The sequence below is a fragment of the Nuphar pumila genome, chromosome 12, assembly GCF_984573655.1.
Source record: "Nuphar pumila chromosome 12, dmNupPumi1.hap1.1, whole genome shotgun sequence".
Taxonomy (NCBI): domain Eukaryota; kingdom Viridiplantae; phylum Streptophyta; class Magnoliopsida; order Nymphaeales; family Nymphaeaceae; genus Nuphar; species Nuphar pumila.
Window position 1 is genome coordinate 15,604,534 of NC_143260.1, and position 14,387 is coordinate 15,618,920.

Consider the following 14,387-nt stretch of genomic DNA (forward strand, 5'->3'; position numbering starts at 1 on the left):
TCTTGCTATTGCCAACAAACAGGTATATCATCAATCTGTGTAGAATGAGGCTTAACATTTTATTTTTGCAATGTGCAAAAAGAAACCAATGAGCACATGAAATAAAGCATCTATACAGACAGCATGAACTTGTTAAAACCTCATAGATCCAGCATCTACAAAAGCAGAAGGACGAATTGGTGTTGGTGGGACTGGAATATTTGTAACAAGAAGCTTTTCAGGCCTATCATATAGATAAAGCAAATCACTGTCCTGATGATCAAAATATAGAAAATTTATTAGAGTTGGGCCAATAATGTACTTCTGACCAAGAAGTAACTTGAAATGAAAGTATACAAGCAGGGTTCTGGCAAGTGTGAAAGCATCTACCTCGTCAGTCACTCTCATAAATAGTTGCATAACCTTTAAAGGGTTCAGGATGGAAATATTCTTGTCATTTGAATCACTGCTGCAATCCATGAACTTTTTATCACCTGGATTTGAATATTGATGGGAAATAGCTAGTGCAGGTGGTTGCATTGCAGCCTTCTTCACAGTTCCTGCAATTAATGGACAAATAAGTTGCAAGGACATAATGGTAGTGTAATGAAAATACAAAGAGTACAAGTGGGTGCCTCTTATGGGCATACAAGAACAAAAGAATATACACAATCAAGACCACTTATGGGTCAATACAAGAGCACAACCACACAAGCCACTTAGGACCTAAAACACAAGTAAAAAATATAGGAATAATATTAATAGAATGCTTGTGAACAAGCTTAACATACAAGAGGGGTTACACCCCCTATTTATACACAAAAGGAAGCAAAGAAGAGTCACTGGGAAGTGCTCCCAACAGCTATAGCTCTTACATTTAATTATGAATTTAATTAATTCTTCTTTGGTTGTGAGCTGATTTGAGCTCTTACATTTAATATGCATGCTGTCTTGTTTGCTTAGTATAATTGATGATTTGTACCTTTATTTAAAATATTTACCTAAGCCTTTGGGACATTATCTATGCATGAATGTTTATCTCTTCTTGATATTTTATGTCTAATATGTCCTTTTCTTTTGGACTTTAGTGATCAAAATTCTACTATGATCAGTATTTATGTTTTCTTGAAAAATATAATGATTTTATGGTTATTATTGTTTAAACTAGATTTTGTAAAAATTGTTTTTGAGGTATATTCCTTATGTCTATCTTAATGGCTATTGTATCTAGATTAAATTGTTACTAATTTTTCTAAAAATTTAAAAAATACTGTTTAAAGTTATTTTTCTTGATACTTGCTTTTAAAACTGTTTAGATTATTTTCTATATATGGTACTTTTATGTTTTGTTGGCGTGTTTGACCATCCTCTCTCCATCTCCATGTATGTATGTATGTATGTATGTATGTGTATATATATATATATATATATTCTCAAAATATATTTGTTTTGAAACTATACACATAGTCTATAACTATTTGTTAACTTGTGCCGTTTTAAAAACCTTTTTTGTTCTCTCTTAAAATTATTTGGTTAGGATATTTCCCTTTGTGTAGTTGGAACCTTTGTGTAGTTCTCTCCGCGGGTTCTTAAAAATGGTATGGGATGAGAAAGTAATTGTTGGAATCTTGAACTTATGAAGACATAGATAGCTTGTGATAGCTCGTGTAGGCATTTGGTGCAGATTACGAATGAAGACATTCAAAGACTTTATTCCATTCATTTGTTCTTGTACTTACAAACTTACGGTTATATCTTTTGAATTTCCTTTTGTATTCCTGTTCTTGTACTTTATTTATTTTTGTCATTTTTTAAATGACTGTTTTTTGTTAAAGAGTCCTTTTGGTCTGAATGCTTGTGGCTTAGAAATTCCATTTTGGGAGGTATATTAACTGGGAAGATGGGCTGCTTTTTAGATGCAAAAGCCAAAGCTTATGAGGAAGATCTTAGAACGGAGACTACTGTAATGAGAGATCATTTTTTTATTTTGCAATACAAGGATAAAATAGTTTGAAGTTATATCCACTCATATGAAGATAATATAGATTATGCAATATGTACTATCCACCATTAGCAGTAATAATAACTAAATTGAACTAATATACATTTCATCAATCACATTATGATAAACAATGAATAGGAAGAAGGCTCCACTTCGGATTTCAGCAAATGATAGCCTTACTGTCACATTTATAGTATGTATACATGATATAAAATACTTGAAGTTAGAATACATTATAGTAGGGCCTAATCCCAAACTCTTAAAGAGTTCACTAGCCAGAAACATGTAGACCTCATTGAGACATTGGTAGAAAATGAGGTCTTATATTGCTTTATTGCATGAGCAGCTGTAACAAGTGTAATGGATGCAAAATTGCAAACACCTTCACAGCATTTTTCGGACCATCAAGTAACCAACTATACCAGGTGTTTATTGCAAACATCAAAGGAATTCAGCACTTCAATATCCCTGCTTTCAAGTCATTGAAGAAGCAAATAATGCCTTTCATTATCTCTTTCAGCTTTATAGGTGGAGAATTTCAGCAACATCAAAAAAATAATCTAAATCTATGGTTTAATGATTGTGAATGAGAAAATATAAAATGTTAAATTACCCATGAAGGTGCACATCGCACCCCTGTGAAGTTCTATTAGATGTCAAAAAGATTGTGGGGTTGCCAATGTCAACTGGATGTAGTATGAAATTAATATGCATAGAACATGTGCATCTACATGTGTTTTTGCATGTTGACGGGTGTTCAACAGTTTCAAGCACCAATCTCCTAGTCACTGTGGAGCAGCTCACCCAACACAGGACCAGCATGTTCTTTGGTAGCAAAACTTATACTTGCCTGGAGGGCCAGCTTTTCAAAACTATAAGGTACCACCAGTACCTGCATCTAAACGGTAACACAGACCTAAATGCACAGCATATGGATGGACAGAACATATACAAAATAATCAGGATAATTTACTCACAAAAAGAAAAAATTAAAAGGGATATCTTAGTAGATAAATAATGATTTGGCAACTAGACTTTAAACATCCAACCATTGTAATCTCCACATCGAGGGCAAATGTGAACGCGTTTGCACATCACAATTATCTTTTTCAAGTTGGCTTTCTTTTGCAACACCTCTGACCTTGGATTTCTCATACTGTTCAGAAAAGGTTTGCGCCCATTCTCCGGAAGAAGTACACGAGCACATGACTATTAAAAAAGAATTTGAAACATAAACACTGAATATCATGGCCAAGAAAATATGTTGCCTAGAAACAAATGTCTCTATTTCCATACCTTACAAATGCATTGCAAAATTGTCACAATATTCTTAAAGTAGCCAATATGAAAAACAGGAAGAGCAAGCTTCACATATCCAAAGTGGCCCGGGCAATCAGTGAAATCGGCATGGCAAGTGGCACAAGAACTACCCTTACTTGAGATTCCCTGAAGGAAAATTCACTCGCTTATGAGGTGAGTTTAGAACTAAATGTATAAGAAATGACATCTAAAAACTTTGATCAAATGTAATATTCACACAAGATTGTTACAAATCTAAAGACATGAAGGAAGATATGGATATATTTTGGGGAAGTTGGCAGATAGATATGTTACCAAAAAAGTGGCATGCAACGTCAATAGACTAAACAGCAAAGAAACATCAGTTTATCATCCGATCTAGAATCATGAAAGTAAAGAAACATCTGGACATAATAGATTTAAGCAAAGTCTTGAGAGGTATGTGGCTTATGCATGGAACTGTATAGAGTTCATGGGTAATAAAAATCAGTAGTATGGAGGTCAAGAAAAGATTTCCATGGTTGGAGCACTGTGATATCGAGCAGAGATGTAAGACTTTGAAAATTTCCCTCTTCCAAAAGATAAGAAACTCAACCAAAATGGATGAATATTTAGCTTTGGAGTGTCACTTCGCAGTCAAATTTATCCAGCCTAATGATTTTAGCTCTTTTTGGTGTCCCCTTTCAGAGATGCATATAGATTATAGAGCCTTATCCCTACCCATTCTGTGTACTTCATTTGAAGTGAATCAACCCTAAAGTGTTTGTAGTAACCAGTGCTTACTCAATTTAACTTGAGGGATACCCTTTTGAACTTTTATCATATTATATGGAGAGTGGATTTTATAGCCTTATATGAATATGCTGGGCTACTAGCAGTCAGCAACGTGCTATGATCAATAGCAACAGAGCAACAAGGCCCTTGGTCAGAAGTGATTGCTGATGCAGAAAGGTGTGAACCTTTTTAGTGCTTTATTTTAAATTATGGAAACAATGTTTAATTTGGATTCAGCATTAATGGAGCACCATGAAGTTGACTGAACATGGATTGGATCTGTTTTCCTGAGAATGCCTTCTCCGTGAATAATGATGAGTGTCTGCTTGCTTATTTTGCTCGTTTGAATTTGGTTGGGAGATCTAACTCTGCCAATGTGAGAGAATCATATCACCAGTGAAGTCTGATCTTCGTGAGGTCGGCTCTGGCGGATCTGGCTCTCTCAAGGCTACGGCCCAGGGAAGTGCGCGAGGGGCAGGCGTGTCCTGGCAGCAAGCGCAATGCAGCAGTAGGCTGGTGTGCAGCTGCAGCCGAAGACAGGAGAAGAGACGTGTCCTGTAGGGAGGACATGTTGCAGGTGGACACGCTGCACAGGCAGTGTACGGGGGAGAGAGGTGTGTCCGGTCAGGCGGACACACTGCAGCAGGGGGTCGGGGTGAGAAGCAGAATGCGTGTCACCGAGCAGGCCACGGTAGTGGCAGGTATGGGCGAAAGCAAGGGGGTATGGCAGGGACGTGTCCCAAGGCTGGGACACGGCCAGAGAAAAGCAGGCAGGAAAGGAGAGAGGGTTGGGTGTATCAGAGGGCTGGAACACGGCCAGGATGGAATCCGACAGGGAGAGGGAGATGGGTGTCTCACCTGGAGGGCATGGGGAACGAGGCGGAAGGAGAAGACACGATTGGAAGGAAGAAATATGTTCCCAACAGGCAGACGATGAGCGATGATGGACGAACACTACAGTTGAGGGAGGGGAGTCTTTCTCTCGGGGAGTAATCACACACACCAAGAACGAAATTTAGAGGTTGAACTCTGTAAATCTTATTCAATAATAAAGGAACTATACATACCTATTTATAGACTACAAGAGGGCTAAAATAGCAAATGTACAAATACAGTCCCACCCTGGATGGGATTCCAAGAGGGTGTCCCACCCTCTTAGAGAGTCTTGGGGGAAAGTGGGATCCCAAGGGAGCCGTCCCACTCTCGGAGAGGAGAGGGTGTTGTGTGTTCTCCCTCGAAGACAAATTCGCATATTCCGGTGTGTACGGAGGAATATCTTGGGACCTGCAATAATTCATATGCCAATGTTACCCATGATGACTTTATAATAAAATAACATATAAAAAAGGTAGATATAAGTTTGACGAAAATGTCCTCTTGTAGCTATTTACGAAAATACGTGTTCAGACTCAGGGAAACGAACCTGAAGCGATCTCTCTTTCTTCTTCGTTTGAACTTTTCGTCGTATCTTCTTCTTCCTTCTCCGTGAAACACTGTAAAATCCTCTCTCTCTCTCTCTAGAGAAGAAATTAAAAGCGGCAAAGAGTCGTCGATCCAATGGTGATCGTCGTCCTTTTCCTGCTAGCAGTGGCTGGAATGTTGCCCTCGTCCAGCGGGCAACCGACTACGGCAGCCCTTCGCCGCCTTCGAGGGACACCTACGACAATATCTTCCTCCAATGTGGCTTCCAGGTGAGCGAACTGACGCGTCTACCCCTACGTCGGCAATACTTCTGATCAGAGCTATGCCTTCCAGGCCACCCTGACGTTGCTCAACACGGGTGTTCGCACTCTCAAGTCCTGGCAGACATTGATCGGGTTTTGGCACATCGAGATCCTCATCTCGACCTCTAACGCCGTGCTCTCCAACAAGACCCACCTCCCCGCCAACGTCGGGAATGGCACATTCATCTCTGGCTTCCCTGTCATGAACCGCTAAATTGAGTAGCGATTTACGAAAATCAGGTAGCTAAAAAAAATGGCAAATCGCATAGCAAAAAAAAAATCACTAAATCGAGTAGCGATTTACGAAAATTGCATAGCTAAAAAATGGCAAATCGCTACGCGGTTTTCGTAAATCGCTTCTGAATATAGTGATTTACGAAAATCGCGTAGCGAAAAAAAAAACGGCAAATCGCTAAATCGAGTAACAATTTACGAAAAATCGCATAGCGAAAAAAAATGGCAAATCGCTACGCGATTTTTTGTAAATCGCTATATCGAGTAGCGATTTACAATAATCGCGTAGCAAAAAAAAATGACAAATCACTAAATCGAGTAGCGATTTACGAAAATTGCATAGCAAAAAAAAAAGGAAAAACGCTAAATCGAGTAGCAATTTGCGAAAATCGCGTAGCAAAAAAAATACCATAAATCGCTACGCAATGTTCGTAAATCGAGTAGCAATTTTTATAAATCACTAAATCGTGTTTCAAAAAAAAGGTAAATCGCTACACTATTTTCGTAAATTGCATAGCGAAAAAAAAATTGTCTTTTTCTAGAATCATCGTTTCATGACACTAATAGCGGGAAAGGGTGTTACGAAAATCGCAAGCAAGAAACAACCGAAGGAAACAATAAACAAGAATGATCAAACAAAACACAGCAATGACACAGATTTACGTGGAAAAACCTCCCCTCAAATCTGAGATGGAGTAAAAAAACCATGGTCGCCCAGAGGAAAAACTTTATTGCTCTTTTTTTATAGTTAAAAGAGAGAAAGAAAAGAAAAAATGTATACAAGGCAAGGGCGACAGCCCTAAACCTAAACAAGTCGGGCCTGACCCATAAGAAACTGGGTCTCAAACATAAGCCCAAGGAAAAATCTTTCGGGGGGTGTTGCCCCCCTACGACCCCCCGCCAGAGGCAGCCCTCCTGGACCCCCACTCGCTGAACGCGCAACGAGTCCCGCACTGGGGAGGGGGCGGACCCCCTTACGTAAGGGCAAAAACTCTGAATCAGGTTCCACAACTCATCAAAGGGTATTTAAGTCTTTGCAACTGCTCCTTTTCTAGAATCGTCGTTTTATGGCACCAATGGTAGAAAGGGTACTTAAGTCTTTGCAACTGCACCGGACTCCGAAGCTAACTGATGCTAACAAACATGGGGATACGAGTCGCACGTGCTTACATACATGGCTCTCATTCAAACCCGCAAACATGCACCTGCCTGTTCGGGGGGTGCACAAATAACCTGCTTCGCTCGGAGAGTCCTCTCTCTCTCTCTCTCTCTCTCTCTCTCTCTCTCTCTCTCTCTCTCTCTCTCTCTCTCTCTCTCTCTCTCTCTCTCTCTCTCTCTCTCTCTCTCTCTCTCTCTCTCTTGTGCAATCCCCAGTTGGGCGGGTCTGGGTGGATCTGGATCTGACTTATCAGACCTGAGGTGCATGCGGGTCCATAACAGAAGGTGTGTACAAACTAGATCTCAAGGAGCTTCAAATATATATGTGATTTGGACCAAGTATGTATCATACAATACTAATACTAATACTGCAGAATTTTTTCCTGTAATTTCGTCTCTACTATTTTTAAAGAATGCCAACCAGTTTTGGCAGGCTTCTAGGGGTCGTTTTTGGACTGCAAATAATCCTAACTTCATCTTCACTCTTTTCTGATTTGGCATCAATACCCTTCATCAAATGATTGTCTTTTTCTTAAATCACAGGGTTTTTTAGTAGATATAGCTTCAAGTGAGAAACCCAAATCAAGCAAGAAACTGATCAATTCCTAATGCAATTTTTATAAGAGGATCTATACAAAACTAGGAACAAACATGGAAACATTGTAAAAAAAATAGTGGAACTTAAAAGATCGCAAACCATACCAATCGCCTGTCCAGCAAACCGTGTTTAACCGGAGACCGGTCAAGTTCATAATAGACGTCCTTGTAAACTTGCACTTCTGCAGCTTTCATAATCTCCGGTCCCGAAAAAGTGGAGAATTGAATGCTTTTACTGAAAATTCCATCAGAAAATGCCACTATGTTACATGAACAACGCGATTAACAAGATCATGACTTTACGCTACCAAAGAGTGCACAATTCCATAGTTCGACTTCAGAGCATGGGAGCCTAAATCAATTTATCAATAATCTGCAGAGAAAGAAATCTCTAATGGGGGAATAAGAGAGCAAATCTCACATCTTTCGTGGCCCGACTTCGTCAGCATACGGTTGCTTGGTGAAATTGATCTTTGACGACATGTGTTCTGAGGGATAACGCTCCGAAAACAAAGAAGGATGCCTCTCTGAAGAGAGAGAATCTGTTGGAAATAAAAACAGCAATCAAAAGAAGCGGCGACAGCGCTGCTCCGATGGTCTGCAGACGAGAGAGGATCTCTCAGCCACGAGGTTGATCAGGCGGAGGAGATGGGGTTCACGGCGATGGCGCAGCACCGGTGGTCGCCGAACGGGGAAGGAAAGAGGAGAAGGGGAGGTGAAGAAAAGGGGAAAAGGAAACAGAGGAGGAGGTGGTGGTGGTCAAGGCGGCGGCGCGGCTCCGGACGATCGGCACACGGGGAAGGAAGGAGGAGGAGCAGAAGGCTCGGGAGGGCGGCTGCGAGCAGTGAAAGGGGGGAAAATGAGAAGGGCGGGGGGGGGGGGGAATCGGCTAAGGTGAGGGGTGTATCGGGTCCGGTTCGTCTCTCTCTCTCTCTCTCGTGCAATCCCCAGCTGTGCGGGTCTGGGTGGATCTGGATCTGACTTATCAGACCTGAGGTGCGTGCGGGTCCGTAACAGAAGGTGTGTACAAACCGTGGGTGAGAGGTGGGGGTGGGTCCCCCCTCCCCCACAACTTTTTTCTTTTCTTTTTGATGTTTCACATTTGTTTTTTAGTATCACGTTATTAGAATTCAACAATGAACCCCTTTCAAGTATAACGCCCCTTTCTTATTTTGTTTTTTCAATTTTTTCATGCCCCTCACCGTCTCTTTTTCTTTCCCATTTCTTCTCCAACCTCCTCTCACGAAAACCCTTGAGAAATCAGAGCAGGTGTGAACCACTCTCTCCTTCACCTCTCCTCCTATCTCTCTCTTACACGGTTCAGAGAAAAGGTTTACGCAAGCATTGCAACAAGGGCTTCACGCAGTTGTGGCAGCAAGGAGGAAAAACAACAAATAAGGTAGGGTTTATATGACTTTGTTGTATACTTTGTTCAAGCGTGTAATGAAATAGCAAAGGAGATTTATGTAGATGCAACCATAGGAGGTCCACATGAAGGCTAATCGGTCAATACCAAAATTATTTTTTTTATGTTATAATCGATTTGCGTAAATTTAGGCCGCTTGAACTTTGTTCTGCATGTTTGTGTTAGAAATGTTCTGAAGCATATTCAATAAAGCAATTTCTGATATGCGTATTTTGCTTTGGAAATATTCTGGATGTATGTTTAATATGAGAGTCTCTCATTTGCGCATTTGAACTCTTCTCTGCGTGTTTGTGTTGGAAATATTCTGAAGCATATTCAATAAAGCAATTTCTGATATGAGTATTTTGCTTTGGAAATATTCTGGATGTATGTTTAATATGAGAGTCTCTTATCTGCGCATTTGAACTCCGCTCTACGTTTTTATGTTGGAAATATTCTGAAGCATATTCAATAAAGCAATTTCTGATATACGTATTTTGCTTTGGAAATATTCTGGATGTATGTTTAATATGAGAGTCTCTGATCTGCTCATTTGAACTCTGCTCTGCGTGTTTGTGTTGAAAATATTCTGAAGCATATTTAATAAAGCAATTTCTGATATGCATATTTTGCTTTAAAAATATTCTGGATGTATGTTTAATATGAGAGTCTCTGATCTGTGCATTTGAAATCCGTTCTACGTGTTTGTGTTGGAAGTATTCTGAAGCATATTCAATAACGCAATTTCTGATATGCGTATTTTGCTTTGGAAATATTCTGGATGTATGTTTAATATCAGAGTCTCTGATATGAGCATTTGAACTCTGCTCTGCGTGTTTGTGTTGGAAATATTCTGGAGTATATTCAATAAAGTAATTTCTGATATGCATATTTTGCTTTGGAAATATTATGCATGTATGTTTAATATGAGAGTCTTTGATCTGCACATTTAATTTAATTTTATTTTTATTTCAGTTTCTGTGTCTGGCTTAGATTCAAAACTCTACATTTTTGCATAGAGGTTTAGACCCTGCGTTAGGTTTTGAGAACAACCTGCATTTTGAACAGTTGGTAATTGCCAACGTTTTGCTTGAGTTGAATCATGGTGTGTGTGTGTGTGTGTGTATATATTATATGCGTAAATATATGTAAAATTACAATCTTGTAGTTGTTACCTCCTTTGAATATTTGGCTTTGAAAAACACATTCAATTTTCGGATCTGCAGGTTTTGCTTTAGAGATAGTGGGTAATATGTTAAAAAAAAATCAAATTTCGATTACGTATTTAAGCTTGGCATAAACCTTGACTGATTTTTGAAAATGACCTATTTAATTAACTTTCTATTCTTCAAATTTTATTTGATGTTTTGAGGATGTTGGAGTATAAGAACATAGAATGATAGTGGTACTTGATTTAGGTACAGGCCGAGCTGGGTGTATGTAAATATGAACTTCCAGAAAAGTTAATGCATTTAAATTTGTTTTCTACCATAATAGAACTGAAATTCAACATCTATCTTGCCGTGTAAAACCCTGTTTTTGTTTCTTTCATTACAAACTGACAGTTAAAATCTGTGAGGCATGTGTAGCAATGTGATCACTGCACACACAAATTTTTGTATGCTTTAAGTTTGATTTCATGACACAATGAGACTGAAACTCTGCACTTATCCTGATGAGTAATGTCTTGTTGGTCTTTCTCCTTTCAACATTATAAATTTGGTTATATAACATGTGAGCCCTGCACACTGAATCTGTTCTGATTTTCTTTGTTGCTATCATGGGACTGCCCTGGGTAGCTTTCTTATTAGATAACAAGTGGGTTCTAAATTAATACATTAAGGTTGAACCATTACATGTGAATATATATATATATATATATATATCGCATGCGTTCACTGCACACACAAAATTCTAATGTAGATAACGTCAGTACACGACATATGAACATGTTTGGATACATTGCTATGGTTAAGATGTGAAACATGCCCAAAACATTTGTAAATAAATATTGACATGTGCACCATGCTAGTAATAATAGATGTTGGAAAATTTTGTAAATATTGACATGTGAAACATGCCCAGATTGCAGCTGTTGGATCCTGCTGTTTGGTTGGGGTTGTTTGTGCTGGCATGCTATATGTGGCCAATGTTGGAGAATCTCGTGCTGTCTTAGGGAAATTGGTGAAGGCTACAAAGGCGGTTGCTGCAGTTCAGTTATCTGCAGAGCATAATGCTGGGATTGAGTCTGTGAGGCAGGAATTGCACTCGTTGCATCCTGATGACTCACAGATTGTAGTATTAAAGCACAAAGTTTGGCGAGTGAAGGGCATTATACAGGTAACTTCTTATTCCTTTTCCATCTATGCCATACTCTTAACGATATTCGCCGTAAAACAAGCATTGCTAAACAATGTTAAGATTTTTTCTTTCCCTTATAATATTCATTAAAAACTTAAAATTTCCTTCGATGGACTTTATTTTGAAATTATAAATGTCTGTGGGATTGTCCTTGGGATTGCTCTCTAGTGGGAACTTCTCCTAGCTGCTGATTAATTGCAAAAGATTCCATTCTTGTGAGTACTATTTCTCATGCACTTGCCATAAGGAGGGAATTATTTTATTGATGAAATTCATTGACTTAAATTATACTGATGAGTCATTGTGTTGTAACGATTAGAGAGAATCACAAATTTATAATGTGAACTGCACAACTTTTTTACGTTCAACTGTGTTTCACACTCATGCACCTTGTGTCCAAGTACTGTACCTCATAAAAAAAATTGATCCATATTTTACATGCTTTGTGAAAATCTTATTTGACACTTCCTAAACTTCTCAAGTCACAGTGCTTGATTGAGATCCCCTTGTTCTTGCTCAACATCACCTGGGTCAACTGTAGAAAAAAATGAATTATTAATTAAAATATGTGATCCAACTTTCTTTTGCCCATGACTTTTGTCAGCTTTACAGGTGACAGAGTAATAGTGCTCTATGCTTGGAAACAGAAAGTACTGATTAAATTTTCCAGCGCTAGCTCTTGACATTATTGTGTGTTAACGACACATCTTTGATGTGATTTTTCTCATGTTGGCTCTCTGTCAATCCTTTCCTATCAGTTTAGAATAACACATGTTTGCTACTGATTCACATAATGAGTTAATGGGATTAGATATCAACATGTAGTAGTACATAAGTTCCTTGCTAGTGACACTTGTTAAACCTGAGCTGTGCATATCTTGTGTCAAGCAACAACTTTATGGGTTCCGTTTACTGGATATATTTTTGTCATCCAGGTGTCAAGGTCCATTGGAGATGTCTATTTAAAGAAAACAGAGTTCCACCGTGAGCCACTATATCCAAGGTTCCGTTTACCTGTACCCATGAAAAGGCCAATTCTCAGTGCTGAACCATCAATATCAGTTCATAGGCTAGAACCAGGTGACAAGTTTCTCATATTTGCATCTGATGGGCTGTGGGAGCACCTTAGCAATCAAGAGGCAGTTAATATTGTTCACAATAATCCACGCAATGTAAGATAATGGTTTATGTGTACATCTGTTCTTACTGCTCTTCTGCTATAAGTAATATTGACAGTGGGTTTGAAATTTTTATACGGGAAATTGCCCGGAGACTCATTAAAGCTGCATTGCAAGAAGCAGCAAAAAAAAGAGAAATGAGGTATTCAGACCTCAAGAAAATTGATCGTGGAGTAAGGAGACATTTCCATGATGATATTACAGTGGTGGTGGTATTTCTTGATCACCTGTTTATCAGTAGCTCAAACCGCACACCCACTTTTTCCATTAGAGGTGGTTCATTTCCTGTACATGCCATCCAGTCCTCACCGTTCTAAAGTCATCATCTTTTTGACCCCTTGTGTAACCGAGAATTCTTTTATGTCGACTAACCTGGTTTTTAGGTATCATCTTCCAATGGGAATAGCAAAGAAGTTTAGGTATTTCTAGGAGTTGCATAGCTTGCTAAGGGGAAAAGTTTGTCTGTAAATTGTACTAGCATTGAAATTTGAGAATTTTAAGAGTGTTGGAAGAATAAGACATACACCTTGTATCTGATTTGAGCAGAAATAACAAAGTTGATTTTGCATATTCCAAGTTTTATTTCTCTGGTCCTTTTGCTGCAGAAGCTTTGTGTTCCTCCTCATTCCTCTTATCTGCACAAAGTCTATCTCAAATTTGCAGTTGGTAGTATCTTTTCTGTCCGTGGTTACAATGAAGACCCATAAACTACCAACATGTGCATATGATCGCCGGAGTATTTTTTGGACTTTATCAAAACGAGCTGAACCGCCTGCTTCAGTGAATCACCAGAAAACATGAAGCCTGAGTGCATGCATAGTGGTTGGCTTAAGTGAAGCTTTATCAAACTATGGATACACTCTGAATTGTTGAATTAAATTCCAAAGTACTACTACCCTGTACATTTATGTATATTATTGCCTGAGAAATGCATCTTACACATGATAGCCTGATTTGTTTAGGCCTTTCTTCTTTTTTGCTCTTTGTAACATGTCATTTTTTATGCAGCAGCGCGTCATGCAGCAGTGCTGCATATTGAGAGCCATCCATCCTAACATTTCTGGAGATGGACACCCCACTTATCACAAGAAATGACGAGATGGATATCTCTATGATGTGCCGGTGCTGCTGCTTGCCTAACATGCAGCCGCTGCACATTATGTAAACTCTTTTTGTTAATCATGTGACAATTTCTTGATTTGTCTTATGATCTTTGCCACCAATTTTTTTTTTACATAATTCCCCCTATACTCTGTCCAGATAACGATGTTCAGCCTCCATTAATATATTGATGCACCCATTTACCTAAAAAAGTAGGACAAGTTGGTAATACGCTACTTTTTTCCAATTTATCCTACTTTTCTGGTTTGGTTGTGCACATCTAAATGATCGTGAAGACACAGCCGTCGGGGTCACATGAGTGCCAACCAGCCTGGGTGCTGACCCCTTCGTTTCAAGGTGGACTGGCACAGAGTATGTGTGCCTTTAACTGGTGGGCTCCGTAAGGGTTTGGGTGTTGGCAACCCCACTCGAGGTTTACCTTGCAGTGGAGCGAGCACAATAAATGACCCGGTTCTCCTCATCATAAAAAAAAACTGAGGACCACCTTTCTCATGGGATTAGGCAAAAGGAACAGAACAGACTTCCCTTGGAAAAAGGAATACTCAGTTCTGACA

The 14,387-nt window shown here is 39.1% G+C and overlaps 2 protein-coding genes across 6 annotated transcripts in view; one reads left to right on the forward strand and one right to left on the reverse strand.

The window, feature by feature from the left end:
• Positions 1-8,606, reverse strand: part of NRPC1 (nuclear RNA polymerase C1) — a 63,181-nt gene extending 54,575 nt beyond the window's left edge. For 4 of the 5 annotated variants that reach the window (XM_089982177.1, XM_089982175.1, XM_089982174.1 and 1 more), the window contains exons 1-6: positions 8,189-8,606; positions 7,873-8,002; positions 3,278-3,427; positions 3,031-3,190; positions 370-539; positions 140-252 (exon numbers count right to left, since the gene is read on the reverse strand). In XM_089982177.1, the coding sequence (XP_089838303.1) occupies positions 140-252; positions 370-539; positions 3,031-3,190; positions 3,278-3,427; positions 7,873-8,002; positions 8,189-8,250 (785 nt within the window). In that variant the 5' untranslated portion in view covers positions 8,251-8,606. Of the gene's footprint in view, positions 1-139; positions 253-369; positions 540-3,030; positions 3,191-3,277; positions 3,428-7,872; positions 8,003-8,188 lie in introns of those variants that run through there. The other variant, XM_089982176.1, reaches the window with a different exon arrangement.
• Positions 8,607-9,038: 432 nt separating this feature from the next.
• On the forward strand, positions 9,039-13,923 carry LOC149820108 (putative protein phosphatase 2C 79). Its single transcript, XM_089982758.1, has 4 exons — positions 9,039-9,166; positions 11,258-11,512; positions 12,469-12,705; positions 13,720-13,923. The coding sequence occupies exons 2-4, from the start codon at positions 11,306-11,308 to the stop codon at positions 13,804-13,806; spliced, it is 531 nt and encodes a 176-aa protein (XP_089838884.1). The 5' UTR covers positions 9,039-9,166; positions 11,258-11,305; the 3' UTR covers positions 13,807-13,923.
• The last annotated feature ends 464 nt before the right edge of the window (positions 13,924-14,387 follow it).